The following is a 20951-nucleotide window of genomic DNA, read 5'->3' as shown; positions in this document are numbered from 1 at the left end:
GATTTCTAGTCTAAAAGCATGGCAGAAAAGGATAGAAAATAATCACTAAATCCTTCTTACTTGAGACATTCTACACAATGCCAAAGGTGAGAGAGGGTGAGCTCAGCATTTGTAGGACTGTGATAAAAGAACATGACATTTGTGATGGCCACCAGGGGTTTTTCTCTGCATCAGCCTAAGTAGTAATAATCCGGAGCCATTTACATTTGTTACATGGATAGGCTTTTTTCTGAGTTTTGCTTCTGGCTGTTAGAAAAAGAACTGCCTGCTAATAGTGTCTCTCTTTCTAATTAAGTCAGCATTGTTTGATGTCTAACAAAGGAAGTGGCTTCTTTGTTAATGAATTCTCTCTATAAACAGAGAAGCATTAAGTACTTTGGGTTTTTCTTTTCTTCACTTCAGAGACACTTTGTCCTTTGCAGACTTAATTTCTGCCATGTCTAGAGTTAACGTGGCTCATTCCTATGCTTCCTGTACATATTTGGCCCTTCTTCAAGCTCCTGGGTAGTTCTTGGCTACATTCCTGAGTGGTCCACATTTTAATTATATTTGGTTCTTAATCCAAAGTCTTTCTCAAAAACATCACAAAGCTACCTACTTGTCAGTGACCTTACTGTCCTTTATATGTCCAACACCTAACAGAGCTTCATTTAAGAAAAAAAAAATTGATTTGAAAGACAGAGTGAGCGAGCAAGCGAGCTTCTGTCCGCTGGTTCACCTCCTAAATGCCACAACAGCTGGGTCTGGAACCAGAAACTCCATCTAGATCCCCCATGTGGGTGGCAGGAACTCATGTACTTGAGCCATTATTCTTTTTTTTTTTTTTTTTTTTTTTTTTTACTTGAGCCATTCTTAATGAGGGCCAGGAACTGAACCAGCACTCCAGGCATCCCAAGCAGCAGCTTAATGTAATGGACCTTTTTAATGCTCCTTTTAAGGCTGAGCCAGCCTCTTTCCAGGGGCAAAGGGAAAAGGCTTTTAGCCATCCAAGAATTACTGAGATCTCAAAACTTTATACTTAAAGAAAACAAAGAGATCTCATAAGACCAGAAACCCTATGCTGGATTTGCTTTTGTTATCACCATATTGATCACTGCATAATTCTGACTAAGCTGGTAATCTGTATTGGAGAATTCCCATCAACACATGGTGGAATCTCAAGACATTGCACCTGCGCAGGCACACAGTTCCTCCAAACTCTCTCAAGGCCCCACACCTAGACTCTTCAGCTCCCTGCTTATGGAATTGTTGAAGGGGCATTTGTCCATGTTGTCGTCAACCGTGGTCTGCAGCATCAGTCAGTAGTGACTGCTGCTGTCGAGTGCACCTCCTGTGCAGGCATTTCTCGGGTTGATTGAAATCCTTGTCGGCACTCCATGCTGGAAGACGAGTCAGACTCAGAAATGTGTCTTGCTCAAGGTCGTCTAATTAGGAATTTGAACCCAAAAACTTTTCTAACTTGTCTCTCACTAACCTGGCTTCTACATCCCCATGGCACATGAAAGAGGCCTGGCAGTCTCACCTCTCCATCCCCTCACCCTGCTATGGTGGACTCTTCTGGGGTGGGGCAAGCCTCTGTTTTCTTTTTTCTTTTTTTTTTTTTTTTTTTTTTGACAGGCAGAGTGGACAGTGAGAGAGAGACAGAGAGAAAGGTCTTCCTTTTGCCGTTGGTTCACCCTCCAATGGCCGCCGCGGTAGTGCGCTGCGGCCAGCGCACCGCGCTGTTCCGATGGCAGGAGCCAGGTACTTCTCCTGGTCTCCCATGGGGTGCAGAGCCCAAGCACTTGGGCCATCCTCCACTGCACTCCCTGGCCACAGCAGAGAGCTGGCCTGGAAGAGGGGCAACCGGGACAGGATCGGTGCCCTGACCAGGACTAGAACCCGGTGTGCCGGCGCCGCAAGGCGGAGGATTAGCCTGTTGAGCCACGGCACCGGCAAGCCTCTGTTTTCTTTAAAGTCTGATAAATGAGTGGCCCACGTGGAGAGTTGGAGCACTCACCGGCTGTTTGTGGAATAAGTTCAGTTACCTTATGTAAGCATCCTAACAAAATGCCTTGTTCTGTAAAGGGCCTCTGAGTGATCTGTTGGCTTTTAAAGAGTCAAAAAACAAAAAAATACATTGTAATTAGGGAGTGCAACCAAATGGGTTCTAGAAGGACCTGGCTTGCTTTGTATGTGGCTTCTTGATGTTTTCTCAAGGAGAAAAGATGTGAGGGGAAATTCGTATGCTGGTGGGCTGGATTACTGATTTCACACCAAGGGAAAAAATACAGATTTTCTTTACTGAGAGACAGAGGAAGAAAAAAAGAAAGAGCACCCATCTGCTTGTATGCTCCCTAAATGCCCAGAGATCCCCACCGGAGCCAAAGCTGGGAGCCAGAACCTCGATCCATGTCTCCCATGTGAGTGGCAGGAACCCAGTTATCTGAGTCCTCACCACTGCCTCCCAGGTGTGCCTTAGCAGGAAGCTGGAGTCAGGAGCTGGAGATGGGTACCAGACTCAGGCACCCCAGTGTTGGCTGTGGGGATTTTAACCAGTGTCTTAACTTCTAGGCTTAACAACCATCTTCCAAGAAAATGTTTTGAATGGGAGCTTAGTCTCAGACTCTCAGTCGGGAACAATTTCTGCACCGTGTTTGTGCCTCTCAGAGCTGTATGTTCCAACATATACCTTAGTGACTTTGATCAGTATGTGCTTTGCCCTTTGCCCACTTCCCAAATGAGCAATTTTTTAGTAAGTGCATAGAGCATCCGAAGAGGCTATGATAAGGCCTGTGTATGCCAAGATGCATAATAGATGATTGGCATAGCCATCATCTTTAAAAAATGCAAACATATCTCCCTTATCTACTAAAAATTGCAAACTAGGCTTTCTTCCTAATATGAAACTTGAAACTTGAGACTTTATATGGATTACTTTATTTTGAAAGTTCACAGTAGAATATCAGGTTCATCTGTTTGTCCTCGGTTTTCTCAACACAACACAAGCAATCCTGGATCTGTCTAATTGTGTCACAATAGATTGAAATCTCTTCTGTCTCAAGAGGAAGATAAAGTTCCTTATATTGCCATAGAGAGTTCCAATTTAATTTTCTTGGCCATTCTCTGAATCTCCCAGCTCTACGAGTACTAAGGAGAAGCCATGATGTAATCTGCCTTTATTTAGATGTTCTTCCACCTCCAAGATTGCTAAAAGGGTAAATACATTTGTCTTTAGTATTAGTGACCCACAATAAAATATGTATTCTAATTTGTGGATGGTTTTGTGAGATTAAGCTCAGTAACAAGGAGTGATATTCATAAAAGACTTGATTCTGAGCTCAGATTCGCAGTGATTGCTTGATGGTCCAGACGAGTTCAGTTGGACACACTTGGCTGGATTTTGCTGAATTTCCTGGAAAATGGACCTCAGGGAGCCTTGAAGGAGTTCATTGTATATTTTTGCACATGGCTTCCTTCCTTGCCATCCTTTGGTGACAGTTGTCTAGGCACATCACTGGCAAGAAGACAGCTTTAACAGAATTACAAGTTTATGGCCGGCGCCGTGGCTTAACAGGCTAATCCTCCACCCTGCAGTGCCAGCACACCGGGTTCTAGTCCCGGTTGGGGCACCGGATTCTATCCTGGTTGCCTCTCTTCCAGGCCAGCTCTCTGCTATGGCCTGGGAGTACAGTGGAGGATGGCCCAAGTCCTTGGGCCCTGCACCCGCATGGGAGACCAGGAGAAGCACCTGGCTCCTGGCTTCAGATCAGCACGATGCGCTGGCCGCGGTGGTCATTGGAGGGTGAACCAACAGCAAAAAGGAAGACCTTTCTCTTTGTCTCTCTCTCTCTCTCACTATCCACTCTGCCTGTCAAAAAAAAAGAACCTGTTCCTGAACACATGGCTCTCTCTAGCCTCCTTCTCTGGTCTCCTTTCTAAAAAAATTAAAATAAAATAAAAGATTATAAAACTAAAAAAAAAATTTAAAAAAAAGAATAACAAGTTTATAAAACAAAAGATTCTGGCTGGAACTGTCGTGTAGCAGGTTAAGCTGCCGCCTGCGATGCCAGCATCCACATGGGCACTGGGTTGAGTCCCGGCTGCCCCCTTTTGACCCAGTTCCCTGCTAATGTGCCTGGGAAAGCAGCAGAAGATGGCCCAAGTCCTGGGGCTCCTGCACCCACGTGAGAGACCCGGATGAAGCTCCTGGCTGCTGGCTTCAGATTGGCCCAGCTCTGGCCATTGCAGTCAGTTGGAGAGTGAACCAGTGGATGGAAGATCTCTCTCCCTCTCTCTCTGTTTAACTCTGCCTTTCAAATAAATACATAAATCTTTAAAAAACAAAAAAGACTCTGCTGTTTATGTCCGTTGCCATAAAACACACTGATTATTCACTTGCCTTTGCACTTCACCCTTCATATTTTAAAGTCAAATTTCTGTTTTAGTAAATATTTAATTACTTTATGCTGATACTATTGATTTAAAAGAAAATAGTTACCTTTTCTTTGTGTGCCTGAAAGAAATGGAGACTGGATTGTGTGTGTGCGTGTGTTTTCTCCCTACTGTCATCCTCCCAACCAAGTGTTTAATGATAGTTGGTAGCAGATAAAAAGACCGAGTAGGCAAGCATGCGTGCAGAGGAGGATGACAAAAAGGAACCCAGAGCTCCATGGATGGAGACCTGGAATACTTTGGTACAACGAGGTGATTGTGGACTGAAAAGGAATGGAGACTGTATATCTTCTTAGCACTCATGGTTTTATAATATTGACTGAGATTTGCTTCCTTGGAGTCTTGTTTCGGGAGCACTGTCATTGCCCGGAAGTTTTCAGACATGAGGCAGCTCATCCTCACCCCAGATACACCGATTCACAGCCTGCATTTTAACAGGAACAAAAATGCATTTTAACATGGAACAAAATCTCTGTGGTGTTAATTACGTTTTTGGCTGAGGAATGGGACCAGTAGCATGGGAAAACTGCTACCCACCTTTTCTGTTCGATAGAGTGATAATGCTACTAACTTTAAGTGCCAGAATGTTGTATTCCATTACAGGCCTGATCTGATGTCAGATGTAAGTAGTAATATCTACATCAGGCTATAGCTACAGAATGGTATTACAAACATTTGAGCAAGACAGTTTCTCTACTAAGATTTCTAAAAATCCCCTAAAAGCTTCATTTAAAGTTGAAAGACCAATAGACAAAATTCTTGGCAGTATTGCTCTACATTTTGACTTGTACTGAATCTGGATCACAGATTAAAAGTGAGGATAGCATATGATCTATGGGCTTGTTTGTACTGTAAGTAAAACACAGGATCTTAAGACAGTGCTTCTGTTTCCTTCACATAGAGAAAGTCTCTGCTGGCTCTAGAGAAGGAAGAAGAGGAGGAGAGGAGCAAAACTATAGAGAGCTTGAAGACGGCACTGAGGACAAAACCAATGAGGTAACCTCTCTGTGGGTCGTGTGGGCCTCGCGCCTCTCTTCCCCCATCCTTTTCACTGCAGTGGGCCAGGGTGTCTTAATATTTTAATCATTGACCACTTAAAAAATCTATTTTCTTCAACTAAAGAATATGCAGACAGCCGCTAGAATGACTAAAATAAAAAGACCAACAGTGATGACAAAAATGTGGAAAAAATGGAGCCCTCCTTCATTGCTGATGAGCAGGTAAAATGCTGCATCCACTCTGGAAAACAGCTGGCAGTTCCTCAGCGTGTTAAGCACAGCATTGCCATGTGGCCCAGCAGTTCTTCTACAGTTATAGCCAAGGGAAGTGAAGACTGGTCCCTACTAGCCAAGAAGTAGAAACAACACATGTGCATCAGCTAATGAGTAGATAAATAACACATGGTATATCCATACAATGGATTATTATTTGGCTATGAATGAAGTACTGATACGTATTAGACATGGGATAACCTTTAAAATGCTATGCTTATGCTGTGTTGGGGCCGCTGGTGTGGCATAGTAGGTGAAATTGCCACCCTGCAGTCCTGGCATCCCGTATGGGTGCCAGATCAAGTCCCGACTGCTCTACTTCTGATCCAAGCAATAGAACATGGCCCAAGTCCTTGGGTCCCTGCACCATGAGAGACCTGGAAGAAGCCCCTGGCTCCTGGCTTCAGATCAGCGAAGCTCCAGCCTTTGCAAGCCATCTGGAGAGTGAACCAGGGGATGGAAGACTCTCTCTCTCTCTCTCTCTCTCTCTCTCTCCCTCCCTCCCTCCCTCTCTCCTTCCCTCCCTGCCACTGCCACTGCCTCTCTCTCTCTCTAACTCTGCCTTCAAATAAATAAACCCTTTTTAAAAAGTATGCTATATGAAAGAAGGGGCAATCACATAGAATCACATATTGTATAATTCTGTTTATATGAAGTGTTCAAGATAGGCCAGTCCACAGAGAAAGAAAATATTAGATTAAGTTGCCATGGTTTGGAGAAAGGAGAAAATAATACTTGAGGGATGATTAAAATGTTCCAAAATTAGATACTCTTAATGGTTGCACAATTCTGTGAATATATTTAAAAAACCCACTAAATTATTCACTAAAATGGTGAATTTTATGGCCTGTGAATTATATCTCAATAAAACTATTTTATGAAACAGGTGGACAAACTTTCTGAAAATAGTAATTCATTTCCTCTCTGGTAACCAGCCACTTGTGTGCCTTCCATATCTTCATTTTCTATTAGTACTTCTAGGGTTTGATGAGGGTTGGGTGTTCTTACAGGTGCAGTTTGTTAGCACAGGTGCTGTGAATGAAGCTAACTAGTTTAACCAGCGTGGCTACACCTGGGTAATGCGACTGGGTGAAATGGCTAGAAAATAAAGATTCCCTTTATTCGGCAATAAAGTATAAACTAAGAAAAACTTGATGCAAGAAGAATACTGTCCAGTTACATGGCAGAAGTCTCCTAGCTATCCTAACTAGATCGGAGTTTCCCTCTGCAAGGGCTGCATTCTCCAATGCCAATACCTAAGGCGTAAGTGGAAACTTTTGGAGCACTCAGATTAACACATTGTATAACTTCTGAGCTTTCCAGGGGCCTTAACACACGCATGTGCATTGTGGGCTTTTCTCATTGATTGACAGTGCAGTGTTATGAATATTAGTAAAGTTTACAGTAGTGAAGTGTCATTTTTATGTTTTATATATTGAGTTTCTGCCCATCACATGGAAGGAGGGTTTTGCTACAGAACCTGGGTGATGTGGATGAATGTTTGAGGAGAGAGTGTCCTGGATCTGAAGGACTGTTGACAAGGGGCGGGTCAGTGGTCAGCACTTAAAGAGTTTGGGAACTGGACGCTCCAGTAACACCAGGCTGGCAGCTGATGCTAACCCAAGACAAGATATGTATTCTGAATGTCTTCTTGTTCCTGAGTATTTATGGAAATATGATATTAATTGGTTCTTTATACCAGTTGAGATGCATTTACCTCAAATGGAGATTTTTTTTCCCCACACTGATCTCTGAGTCAAAGAATTAAGAAGACTCCATCGCTGTAATCCTTTGGTACCTTGGAAACTGCATGTTTTACCTGTCCCTATCCTCAGGAGCCTGACGTCTGTTGTGTTTCCCTTCTCACAGGTTTGTAACCAGGTTCATCGACCTGGATGGCCTGTCATGCATCCTCAACTTCCTAAAGACTATGGACTACGAGACCTCAGAGTCTCGAATACACACCTCTCTCATCGGCTGTATAAAGGCTCTAATGAACAACTCTCAAGGTCGGGCTCACGTCCTGGCCCATTCTGAGAGTATCAATGTCATTGCTCAGAGTCTGAGCACAGAAAACATTAAGACAAAGGTGGCCGTGCTGGAAATCTTGGGCGCCGTGTGCCTGGTTCCCGGGAGCCACAAGAAGGTGCTGCAGGCCATGCTGCACTACCAGAAGTATGCCAGTGAAAGGACCCGCTTTCAGGTGGGTGCACCTGCACTGCCCCTTCGTTCATTCCTTTTGAAGTCTGCCTAGACAGGTGCCCTTTCAGGCCTACAGGGGAGCAGGATGCGAGATGTTTCCCTATGGTTACTGCTCACACTGAGGTTTCAAACACTCCCTTGCTGTTAGGTTTAAGTGCTGGAGAACAGAATAGATTTTTCCCCCAAAAACAAGAGTTTGTCCTTTATTTATTTATTTATTTGTATTGTTTAGTTTGAGAAGAGAGTGAGAAAGAGTGTTCTCACTTGCTGGCTCACTCCCTGATGTCTACAATAGCCCTTGTTGGGGCTGGGGCTGGGGCTGGAGCCAGGAGCCTGAACACTATTTGGTTGCCCACAAGGCTGGCAGGAACCCAGTTTCTTGAGCTATCATCCCTGCCTCCTGCAGTCCACACTGGCAGGAAGATGGAGTCGGAGCCAAACCAAGGAGCTCCAGTGTGGAGCAAGGGCGTCCTCGCTGCTACGCCGCACGCTCTCTCCTAGGATCTGCACTCAATAGCTGCTCCATCTGGGATTTCAGACGTGCTGAGTGTGAGCAGATAGCCCTGCATTCTGCGCAGTTCGCTCCCAAAGCACTCATCTTTTGAATGTGCTAAATGGGATGTTCCCTGTTTTACAAGTTGCCATTCTTGACTCAGGATCAAAATGAATAGTGAGATTATATTGTCACTTTTCACTAAGATGTTAAAAAGCAAGCAGAAGTAACAAAGCAAACTATTTTATACTCTGTATACATATCTATTATATATACAGTATATATGTATATACATATATGTATATGTATATATTGTATATATAGTATGTATATATTGTATATATAGTATGTATATATTGTATATATACATATATGTGTATATACACATATATTATATACTATATATAGTATGTATATATATTGTATATATATTATTGTACATATATTCATGTGTATATGAATATACATGATTTGGGAATTTTGAAAGTAGTATTTTAATGCTAATTTACATAAAGATGACTATGAATGAGTCAGTATAATTTTAACTAAACACAATATTTAAAATATTTGCTTGTGAGTATTAAAAAATTCATTAAATGACCATAAGTTTAATAATAATTCAGTCCTTTGTTTTTGTATTTGCATCCTGGATAGACATTAGTTAATGATTTAGATAAAAGCACTGGGCGGTATCGAGATGAAGTGAGTCTCAAGACGGCCATCATGTCCTTCATTAATGCAATGCTAAGCCAAGGAGCAGGAATGGTAAGAATCTTCTCTGCTATAACTTTAAAAATGTTATTAAAGAGTAACTTAAAAATGATTATGTTACCTACAAACTGTCAATGTATCTTATCACTTTTTTACTTTCAGGAGAGTCTGGACTTTAGACTTCATCTTCGCTATGAATTTCTGATGTTAGGAATTCAACCTGTAATAGATAAATTAAGAGAACATGAAAATTCAACATTAGATAGGTAAGTCAGACTGTAATGATCTGAGATCGTTTGTGCATTTTCTGTGTGCAGTGCGAGTGTCACCCTGTGAACTATTTGTGACTTGTCTGTAACATAAGGAGCTTGCACCACCAGCACGTTAATTCAGCTAATGAAGTTTTCATAACAAGATTTTGTCACTGAGGGAAGCAGCGCGTTGTGTAGAGGACCCTGGGTTTGGGCATCTGCCCTGTATCCCTATCCTACCCTAACCCTAATCCTGTCTCTTACTTCCTGTGTTACCTGTTACTCAGTTTTTCCAAGCTTTACTATTTTTGTACATGTAACATCAGTGTTGATGACGATGGTGACAACTATCTTCCAGGTCTTTGGTGAACATTGACTATAAAACCTGTGGGGATCCCGTAACACCTGTAATAGGAGTTGTGTGGAGAGGAGTTTTCTGTGTTCTTGTTCACTGGCTCTTACTTGTAGTCATTGTACTGTTTCTGAGCTGTCCCTCCTGGGACCCCTCGGATCTTTCCTCTGCCGCCCGTCATCTCCATTCATACACTCTAGCTTGCCTCCTCCTTGATATTCTGTGACCATCTCTAAAAGCCTCTTGCTCCAGGGCCTTTGTACTCAGAATTCCGTTACCTTCAAAGGATCTTTCACAAATATCCAAATTGATTGTTCGCTGCAGAGAGGCCTTTTCCAACCAGTGTGTACCTGATTCACCTCCCCTCCCCTCATTTTCTACTCCCTTTACCTGATGTGTTTATTTTCATAGTGTATAATCCATAGTAAGTGATCAATAAATAATGTGAATGATTACATGACATGAACATGTCTTTTGTAATCTTTAATTTAGTAGCATATCTCATCTTCTGTGAGCTTGTTTTTCCATAAAGGGTATCTGTGAGTGGAATCTAGACTTGAATACTTTTAGATATAGTGATGGCTTATTAATTTAATAGTTATCTCCCATGCACTAGCCACCATAGCTTTTAATTTTTTCTATTTCACTCAGATAATGTGGCTTTTTAATTTTATTTTTTTCTTATAAAGAACAGAGTTAAGCTACAGCATTCAAATTTTATGTTTTCTTTTAGCAGTATCTTTGAATATTCAGGAAACTGTTCAGGATTAGTGTCCTAAATCCTATGTGCCTATGTTTGTGGGATATTCTGCTTTTAACAACTCTGCTTCAATTATCTTTCAGGCACTTAGACTTTTTTGAAATGCTCCGAAATGAAGATGAACTAGAATTTGCCAAAAGATTTGAACTGGTATGTGCACTTACAATTCTTGAAATCACCAGCTCACAGCATTTCCCCTCTGTGATGTGTGTTGTAGCATTGGTGTGGACCAGTGTAATCCATGAATCAGTGTCTGCTTTATTATCTAAATGGCAGAATTTGTTTTTGGTTCCTTTGGATTTACTTATCTTGTATTAAGGGAATTGAGGAACTTGGATGTTTTGCTTAGATTTCTTTTTTCTGTAAAACAGGTTCATATAGATACAAAAAGTGCGACTCAGATGTTTGAGCTGACCAGGAAGAGGCTGACTCATAGCGAGGCTTATCCTCATTTCATGTCCATCCTGCACCACTGCCTCCAGATGCCTTGTGAGTGTTTGTGACTTAGTGGGTGTCATTGCATGCTTGGGCCCTGTCCAGAGAGCTCTGGCATCTCAACAGTGCACACCCGGCATTCCAAGCCTTGGTTCTGTGACAGCCCCCTGTGTGTCTCCACACAGCTTAAGGAGAGTGAGGAAATTCTCAAAATGACGTGAATTATAATTTAGTTTGATTTGAAAAGTAAATATATGCCTTGTAACACATTGAGAAAAGAGGTATAGAGTGTCTCTCAGTCAAATAAGTGATCATTGTGTGTACCAACTTTGGGAACCGTTCGTGCAGATGTTGTAAACATCCCTCTGGGTCCATGGCTGAAAAGGGTGACTACTGCTGAAAAATGTTTGCCCTGTTTTAAAAGAACTGTTCTTTTCTCTGTTAGATAAGAGGAGTGGCAACACTGTTCAGTACTGGCTGTTACTCGATAGAATTATACAGCAGATAGTCATCCAGAATGACAAAGGACAGGACCCTGACTCCACACCTTTGGAAAACTTTAATATTAAGAATGTCGTTCGGATGTAAGTCTCTTCTCATTCTGTTACCTGTGAGGTGATAATGACAATGTAAGACACTCATTTTATCCTCCTCCAAAATAATGGCTGGGAGAGTGGGAATGTTGTAGTTACTGTATACACATTTGCCAAATACCTCAGTTATATCTGGGTTTAAATAAGGTTACACGCGTGTGCATGGAGGATTTTCTCTGCACTAGGCTGTTTTTGTACCTAGGGAGATTTTCTTTAGCTGCAGGCCTTTTACATTTCTTGTAATGAATGTTCCTTGTTGTTATGCAGGCTGGTTAATGAGAATGAAGTTAAGCAGTGGAAGGAACAAGCAGAGAAAATGAGAAAAGGTAAATGATGAGGCCTGGCAGGAGAAGCCATGCACTGGCTCCTGGTGACCTTGCTCTCTGCATATCCTGGATTTTGCTTCGATGTTACTTGTTGGCTGTAGTGCATAAGAAGGCTTGCTTTCTTCTTGTCTTAAGGGCATTTTACACTTTTCTTAAATTATACTTTTTTAGTCTTCAGGCAGATTTCTGTAATATTTTGTCTTTTCATTATAATCATGTAAAAATTTTAAATAGCTTGTAGCATTTACTGTTCAGTACTGTTTGATTTACATTTTGTAAATTACCAGTTATCCACTGCACAACTGCTCCTTAAAGCACACTAAGCTCTACGACACTAGGGGTCACTTAAAATGTTTAAACAGAAGCGTTGGCCACCAGGTTTCAGCAGCCCAGTTCTCTCGGTGACCTTAATTTGGCACCAGTTGTAAAAAGAAAAATGCAAAAAATCGGTGACTATTGCAGAAATGTCTTTTGTGGAACATTAACAAGCCAAGCTGATGGAGAATATATGAATATGTCTCTAGATATTATCACTGAGCATTAAATAACTGGGGAGACATTTGTGTCTATCACTGTGCCAGCCACTCACAGAAATATATATATATATATATTCTAAAGAATATTAGCAAACCAGAGTTGCGCCATTTGTAAAAACAGCCATCCTCCCAGCCAGTACTCTACTGCCATGCTGGTTAACCAACTTCACTCACCCCGGTGTGTAATGTGCTGAAAAGAGAGGCCAAGAGATGCCCACACGTGTCCTTTCCTTTGTGCTTTTCCATTGATTAGGAGGAAAGCAGGGCCGCCACAAGTGTGAAGTACCATTACACAGTGAGTTCCTCCTGGGTGTCCAGGTGGCTCTCAGATGAGTGAGGTTGCACCTGCATGTGTTCAATACATTGCAGAAACTGCTACAGGAGAACAGGAACGTTTACTAAGAGTTGGGATAGAGATTACACCAAGGAGAAAATGGCCAGAGAGTAGGTGCACTGAGATGAGCGTGCAGGCTGAAGAGAGCTCTTGAGATGGAGCCAGGCATCCGCTGAGTGAGCACCTGTGGACAGCCTGTGTGTCAGGCCATGTGCCCCTCTGTGTGTGAGGGCTGACTCATGTCCTCTGTCCTGCAACAAGAGGATTAAACCTAACTCGCAGGGTGGTTTAAAGATGAAGTGACAGAATTCTAACAAGGTGTTCGGAATGTGCTAGTTGCAACCAATACAGGATTCAGGTGGTCGAGTGGCACAAGAGAAAATCCCCAAGGTCAGTGGAAGGAACAAGATGGTTTCAGAGTGAAATCATGGCCAGAGTATAAAAGAGACAAAACTGTAGAGAAAAATCAGTTCTTTTCTGGAAGCTTCAGGTAGCAAAATTATATAAAACAGGGCACGTGTTGACAAATTAGTCAGAAGACAGGGAGCTCTGTGACCTGAGAGGTAGAGACTGTCTGGGGGCCCTTCTCAGTGCACAGCATACCCAGGAAAAGCTCAGCAAAAGCAGAGCACACGGACGTTGTTTGTGGAGCGTCCTTTAGGCTGGGCTTCCCAGACCTAGCACTGGATCAGATTCTCTGAGGGGCATTTGAAAACCACAAATTTCTTTTTTTTTTTTTTTTTTAAGATTTATTTGTTTTATTTGAAATTCAGAGTTGCGCAGAGAGAGAGAAAGGTCTTCCATCCGCTGGTTCACTCTCCAATTGGCCTCACCAGCCGAAGCTGAGCTGATCCGGAGCCAGGAGCCAGGAGCTTCTCCTGGGTCTCCCACGAGGGTGCAGGAGTCCAAAGACTTGGGCCATCCTCCACTGCCTTCCCAGGCCATAGCAGAGAGCCAGATCAGAAGTGGAGCTGCCGGGACTTGAACTGGCACCCATAAGGGATGCCGGCACTGCAGGCAGCAGCTTTACCCTCTTTGCCACAGCACTGGCCTCGAGAAACACAGATTTCTAAGCCCTTCCCTCAGCCTATAAAAAAGACTCCTTGGACCTCCTTGGAATAGGGTCTGGCAGCTACTGAAGTGTTAAAACCCCCGAGTGAGTCTGGGACCTAGCCAGCTTTGTCAGAGACCTATGAGAGGAAGGCGAGTACCTGAACTTAGAATCGTCCAAGAGGGACGCAGTGGAGATAGGAAAGGAAAATGATATGCAGTGCAGTGGCTTTTAGATGTTGTCTGAATTCTTGGAGTGGTAGAAATGGGTTGATGGTTATCTTAGCTCCAAGACTGGGAAAATCCCAGACTTTCGGTGGCTCAAATCCTACTCTGCAAAATCATACTTTTAAGGACACAGAAGAGAGGTCAGAGACAAAACAAAAAGGATTTAAATGTGTCACCAAATTCAGAAATAGAGACCAGCTCTGTGTAACTCAGTCCCAGTGGGTTATATCTCTAGTGGATTCATTGATATTAAAAGAATAGGAATTGGGGCCAAGTATTTGAAATAAAAACCTGCAGCCTAAACTTCATTAATTCTCTTTTCCAGAGTTCATCACTCCTGTCAGCGAACTTGTGTTCTTTGGCAATGTGAATAATCCTTATGCCAAACTGGACGCCCTGTTCCCTTTAGCCTGGTCGGGGGAGTCGGGAAAATACAGCTGAGAGCTCACGTTTTCCTCCCTTATTACCGTGGTTCTCATGCCCGGCCGAGGCTGCTGCCCTGATGATATGTAATGCTGACATGATACCATTCGCATTCACAAGTTCTAATAACTGCTTGCCAGAAGCATCCGCTACTTCAAGCAGCCTTCCAGGAGGACAGTACCAGCTCCGCTGCTCATAAGCCCTAGGCTTCTCCCAGTCCCATTTCCAAGTGCGAAAAGAGGCCTTCTCATGCTCCTTTCTGCTGATGTTGCTCAAGGGCCGTGCGTATGGCAGGATTCTGAGTTAGCTGCCAAGCAGGCCCATCCTTTGCTCAAGCTGTTGTTTCACGTTTAGCTCTCTGGGAGTCTCTTCCGTCTCTAGCCCTGGAGCACTCCCTTTGGTGGAGAAGGGGAATAATACTCACTTGATAAAGAACCTCACAATCTCTGCCCGGATCCTCAATTTTCTTGTAGAGAGAGTGTCTCCCACTTGAAGAGTCCTCTGTTTTCATGTGCAGTTGTTCTCGTTGTAGAGCACAGCGAGCTACAACAGAAGCTGGAGAAGAAGGAGCGAGAATGTGATGCCAAGACCCAGGAGAAGGAAGAGATGATGCAGACCCTCAATAAAATGAAAGAGAAACTTGAAAAGGAGACTACAGAGCATAAGCAAGTCAAGCAGCAGGTGGCCGACCTCACGGCCCAGCTCCAGGAGCTCAGCAGGGTGAGGGCTGTGGGTTAGGTCTTCTGTTCTTCCTGGTGTCCCCCATCCTTAAGTAGACAGCTCCTGCCTGGGGGAACAGAACCAGAAATGTATCATGATTGAGGGCAGTAGTTGTGAGACTGGCTCCCTCTGTTATCACATAGGTTGGGCAGCAGAGGCCGTGTGGGGTGTATGGTTTTCAATACGATTCCTCTAGTAGGAACAAATGAATTCACATTACCTTCTTAAAACAAGAGCTGGTGTCAAGAAAACCAAACTGTACACTAGTGGGAGAAATGGGAGAGATGTGAACGCTTGGCAGACAGGCGCTTGAATGTGAAATACAAAAAATGTGACCCGACAGAGTCCACAAAGACCTTGAGTCCGTTTGGCACACTGATCCTTTAGTCCACACTCTCAGAAAGGCAAGTTTCCCTGTAATAGTCACTTTAGGTGAACTGCCTTCTTCCCCCTGATCGTCTCTTCCCCTATTTTTGTCTTTGCAGAGGGCAGTCTGTGCTTCAATCCCGGGTGGACCCTCGCCTGGAGCTCCAGGGGGCCCCTTTCCTTCCTCTGTACCCGGCTCTCTCCTTCCCCCTCCTCCCCCACCCCCACCAGGTGGGCTGCTTCCTCCTCCTCCACCTCCCCTGCCTCCTGGGGGCCCTCCTCCTCCCCCAGGGCCTCCTCCACTGGGGGGAATCATGCCGCCTCCTGGTGCTCCAATGGGCCTGGCTCTCAAGAAGAAGAACATTCCTCAACCCACAAACGCCCTGAAGTCCTTCAACTGGTCGAAGCTGCCTGAGGTGAGCCCTTCTTTCCCGCTAAGGGCAGCATCGGCATCAGCAGCTCGCTGAAAAGAGCCCTGGCTGCTGGAGGGTTTCTTTTACTTATTTTTAAATTTTATTTAAGTTATACAAGTTTCATGTATTTCATATATACAGATTTGGGAATTAAGCTTCTGAAATAAAGGACAGGTTTGAAACCAGCTCACTAAGAGCAACTGGTAGAGGGAAAAATTGGAATATCAGCCCTTTTGTAAAAACAACCATGCCTGTTCCTTTTGTTTATAACTATAAACCATAACCTTTGTTAACTTGGTATTTGTAGAACAAACTGGAAGAAACAGTGTGGACTGAAATTGATGATACGAAAGTCTTCAAAATTCTAGATCTCGAAGACCTGGAAAGAACTTTCTCTGCCTACCAGAGACAGCAGGTAACAGCACGTGCCCTGCAGATGCCAAGCGTATGTCTCCTTCTGCCATAACTGTGATATGACAAGGGATCTGCCCTGGCATGAACCCACAAAGCAGCATGGTGTGTGTGCCACATGTGTGTCCACATGCCTGCCAGTGTGTATGTAAACAGCCCTGGTACATGTCCAAGGTCATGTCTGCCTCCGTGTGACGAGTTTTGTATATCATTGTCACTATCTAACCAAATGGGTCACCAGCAGAAAATATCGGAGTTACTTATACCATACTGTCACCTCCGAGTATTTGTTTCTGAAGCCATTTTGGTGTATCTAAATTTTTAAAAGATAGGAATCAAATGGTTACAGTCGGAAGCAGGAGGCTTTTTGGAATTGATGGGACCTTGGGAAGGACAAGCGCTGGTGCATGGCCAGAACTGGGCAGGTAGACCTAGAGACTGCTCGTCAGGAACTCGACGCCCAGCCGTGGGGTTGAAACAAGTAGCTAGTGTGGAGTAGGGCAGAGCAGCTACTGAAAGGTAAGCACAGATTTCGTAACAGTGGCATGGACGTGTGATTTCTAGTTTCCTGGCTGTCCACAGTGATGAGGCCAGGGATCAGCACACTGTTGAGTCCTGATCACAGTGGTGCAGTACCTCTTGCCCCTCAAGACACCATCTTAGTAAGTCCTCCAAAGGGTCGACCAGAGAATTTCAGAAGAACAAAGAACAGGTGGAGTAAGCTCCCAAACAGTTGATCAGAGCCCTGGGAGAAACCGAGTCCAAAAAGAGGGAAGATCATTAAGGATGATAAAGGAGAGGAATGATGAAGAGAGCACGGAGTGTCTTAAACAGGAATCACATGCTGGGCGTCTACACCAGGGCTTACGCTGGGCTTAGCTTCCACATGAATCATGCCCAGGGTGGAGCATTCTCAAACAGGCGGCAGACTTCCTAATCGGCTTACTTGGCTTTGTTCCCAAGAAAGTGGGTCTCGGAAAACAATTGCTAAGCACCAAGGGAGAAGATGGGCTGAGGCTGGGAGAGAAACAGAAGCTAGGATTTGCTTGTGTTGTTCTGATTTTATTTTCAGTATGGCTTTTGGTACATTTGATATGGGGGAGGAGGATAGTAGTATTTAGCCAGAGTATTTTCTGAAGGGAAAGCCTCTGTGCAGTGTCTTTTGTGATAGTCTAATAACCTACAAAAACAAAGGTTTTTGCCAGTCATGGTAACATGAACCCTAACGCAAGAACCCTCAACTTGCTCCCACCATAAGTAGGAAGACAAACTTCTGCACTGTTAGGCACACCAAAGAAAGGAAAAAAGAGAAGGCATTGTGCGGTAGAAAACAAGATGCTTTGTGTTGGAAAAGACAAAGAAAGGGTGTTTGGAGTCTTCCTATGGCAGGTGCTCTGGCCATACCACTCCTTGTTGGCTGCAGTATGCTCCTCTTTCTCACTGTCTCTCTACTGTCCCAGGAAGCTGTTCCCTGGGCCTTGGCATGAACTCACGGGACATCTTTGCAAACTCCCTGATATTCAAACATTCCGATGTGGTTACGTGCGCCATTGGTTTCCCGTGTCCTTTTCAGTTGCTGATGCTGGTCCATGTTCGTTGTCTAAGATGAAGGTTCGGGAACTCAGAGAAGTATATTAAACAAGGGAGAGCAGCAGTCCTTCCAAGCGATGCTGCTCAAGTCTGAGCATGTGGGTTGCATTTATTTTGAAGGCAGGTGGTTGAAAGGCCCAAGTTGTAAGACTCATAATTAACCAGCTTTCGGCAGAAGGATGCTGCCAAAGCGCTCTGGGACAAATATGTGGACAGTTCTCAAGATCCCTGGGAGACAGGACTGCAGAGAGCCTAGCAGTTGGGTAATTGTCTCCTAGCAACCAACACTGTGTAAGCAATCAGTAAGCATTCGTCAGGAGGGACTGGAACGTTTCAGTTGTGCTTGTACTAAGCGGACTGGTAAAGCAGAAGAAGAGTTGTGACCCTATTTTCAGTAGCACTTTCTGGAGAAAGATTTCAACACACCTGCTCAACTTGAGTAACTCAAGAATGCTTTCACTTTAGGTGTAAGAATTTGAATTGAGAATTTTTAAGCCAGAACTATCTTTTCCTGATGAGAATAATTGGAGCCATTCTACACAATTTATTGAACATTAGGAGGCGGAAGATAAGTAGATGCAGACATTCTGGTTGGAATACGTAGGGCAGAAAATAGAAGTTGTTCTTACTGAATGTCCATTTCATGAGTAATGGCAGCATCAAAGACCTGTGTGTTTTCATATATGATCCTCATTTCTACTCCAAAATGAATATTGAGAACCCATTTTTTCCATGATGTCTCTACTTTGCTCCCTCAACGGTTATGAAACCCTGGCCAGGCTCCAAGGATTTCAGCCAGTTGTTGGGCTAAATAAATTTCTCAGGCCAAGCAACCTATGAATACTGTTGTCTTAATGCATACAACAGAAACCTTATGTGTAGTAAGGGTTTAATATAATTTAGGTGAATAATGATACTTTAATCATACATTCACGTATTATATACATGTGTACATATGAGGGGATCTTCCAGATATTCATGAAATTTATATTATAAAAATTATGGGTTTCAATAATTTTTGTACCAAAATAAATGTCTTCTAATTCCATTTTTCCATAAACTTTTAGAAATCCATTCTTTCATATAGGCACATATATCCATATGCTTACATATTTATATACACATAAAACATGTCCATATTGAAAAATACCATATCATTAACTGATATTTAGTTATATTGTCCACTTTAAATGTGAAGTATTTCAAAGGATACAAATGTGTTCAATGTTTACACATGTCCACAGTGTAACTGATAGTATAAAAGAAGAGATAAAGAAAAATCATAAATAACCATAATGTAGGTTTAAAGATTATAATCCATATTACATATCCATTCTATTCCTAGTTTTGCATATGATATACACAGTGCCTGTGGAGCTCTTATGCTTCTTTCTTTTTTTTAAAATTTTATTCATTTATTTATTTGAGAGGTAGAGTTATAGACAATGAGAGGGAGAGACAGAAAAGTCTTCCATCTGCTGGTTCACTCCTCAGTTGGCCACAGTGGCTGGAGCTGTTCCAATCTGAAGCCAGGAGCCAGGAGCTGCTTCCAGGTCCCCCATGCGGGTGCAGGGGCCCAAGGACTTGGACCATCTTCTACTGCTTTCCCAGGCCATAGTAGAGAGCTGGATTGGAAGAGAAGCAGCCAGGACTAGAACCGGCGCCCATATGGGATGCTGGCACCACAGGTGGAGGATTAACCTACTGCACCACTGCACCGGCCCCTCTTATGCTTATTTTCTTATTTTATACTCAACTGCAGCTCTGTGAGATGGATATTATTCCTATTTTACAAATAATAAAATGTGGCTTAGTGTATATTCAGTTTCCCAACAGGTGGCACGGGTGGGACTAAAATTGGCATAATTGTCAGTTTCACTTTTTCTTTACTCCATGGTTTTACTCATTTATGAATGTCAGATTGTGTGGAGGATTTTCTTTAACTACAGTTTGAGGAACAAAGCCACTCCTATTCAGAGTTTTATTTTTTCAGTGCAGATATCAAAGGTGTGTTGAGTTGATTATGTAAAGCTTGTGTGCCACATGAACTGGAACTTAATAGCATGCAGCTGTTCCCCTGCTCAAGTTATGAAAATACACTAAAACGTTTATTTCTTAAATTTCAGGACCTCTTATCAAAACTCCATCATGCATGATTTCTAGATCATCCATGAAAGATGTACTTTAATGTATACATTGCATAGCAATTAAATAATATCCATCTCACTTTTATGAGAAGTTTTCATCCTGAGATACTATAAATTTATCTCTCCCTGTCCATGCAATTGAAGAGCCTGCAAATGAGTTCAAAGTACTACAGTCTCCTAAAGGGAGTCAGCTCTGTAGCAACAAATTAGTAGCTCTCTGTCTTTTCCTTTGGCCTGCGTTTGCTGAGGACAGCCCTTTTGTTAGCATCCTGTCATCAGCACATAGTGTAATACTGCAGAGCCCTTGGGGAACAAGGGTAACTGTCATCCCAAGGCTCCAGAATCCAAGGTCTCCAGTTTGCAATGTATAGATCATTCTGGGATCCCATTTGGAACATTCTGTGGTATCTTTAAATAAAAGATCACAGAGTTTTCCTTGTTTACTCTTTTTACAGCTTTCATTGTGTACATTGAATTTGCACATTGAAACATGTTGTGATTTAGGATGTTGCCGTAACCTTGGTCCTCAGCCGTGGCACATGAAGGCAAAAGGGGGGTTACAAATAGTGGTTTCCCTAGGACCAAAGTGTGAGGTAGAGGTTGTGTGACTGGGCTCCCTGGTAAGAATTATTCAGATGTAGCATTTTGCATAAATACTGGTATATGCATTTTCCCTCAGGGATCTCCGATTTTTATTTGATTTATGAAAGATTTCTACCTCCAACAGATCAGGAATCTTTCATGTAAGGATTGTCATTCTCTATGAACTCCATCTACCTTTTTGTATTCCAAACCTTAAGCCCTACACCAAAACTTGTCTGAAAAAAAAAATCGGACATCCTCTTAGAGAGCCCAGATATTAGCCGTTGTGTCATACCTGACCCAAGTCAACTAGAAGTATTTTT

General features: G+C 43.0%; 1 protein-coding gene across 1 annotated transcript in view; it reads left to right on the top strand.

Moving 5' to 3' along the window:
* Positions 1-20951, top strand: part of DAAM1 (dishevelled associated activator of morphogenesis 1) — a 191731-nt gene that overhangs the window by 136225 nt on the left and 34555 nt on the right. The window contains exons 5-15 of the mRNA XM_062210082.1: positions 5336-5430; positions 7575-7908; positions 9055-9165; positions 9274-9377; positions 10558-10624; positions 10846-10963; positions 11355-11493; positions 11770-11828; positions 14932-15119; positions 15605-15901; positions 16206-16313. Of these exons, the coding sequence (XP_062066066.1) occupies positions 5336-5430; positions 7575-7908; positions 9055-9165; positions 9274-9377; positions 10558-10624; positions 10846-10963; positions 11355-11493; positions 11770-11828; positions 14932-15119; positions 15605-15901; positions 16206-16313 (1620 nt within the window). The remainder of the gene's footprint in view (positions 1-5335; positions 5431-7574; positions 7909-9054; positions 9166-9273; positions 9378-10557; positions 10625-10845; positions 10964-11354; positions 11494-11769; positions 11829-14931; positions 15120-15604; positions 15902-16205; positions 16314-20951) is intronic.

Source organism: Lepus europaeus, chromosome 13 (genome assembly GCF_033115175.1).
Source record: "Lepus europaeus isolate LE1 chromosome 13, mLepTim1.pri, whole genome shotgun sequence".
In the NCBI taxonomy this organism is placed as follows: Eukaryota; Metazoa; Chordata; class Mammalia; order Lagomorpha; family Leporidae; genus Lepus; species Lepus europaeus.
This window is presented reverse-complemented; position numbering and strand designations above follow the sequence as displayed.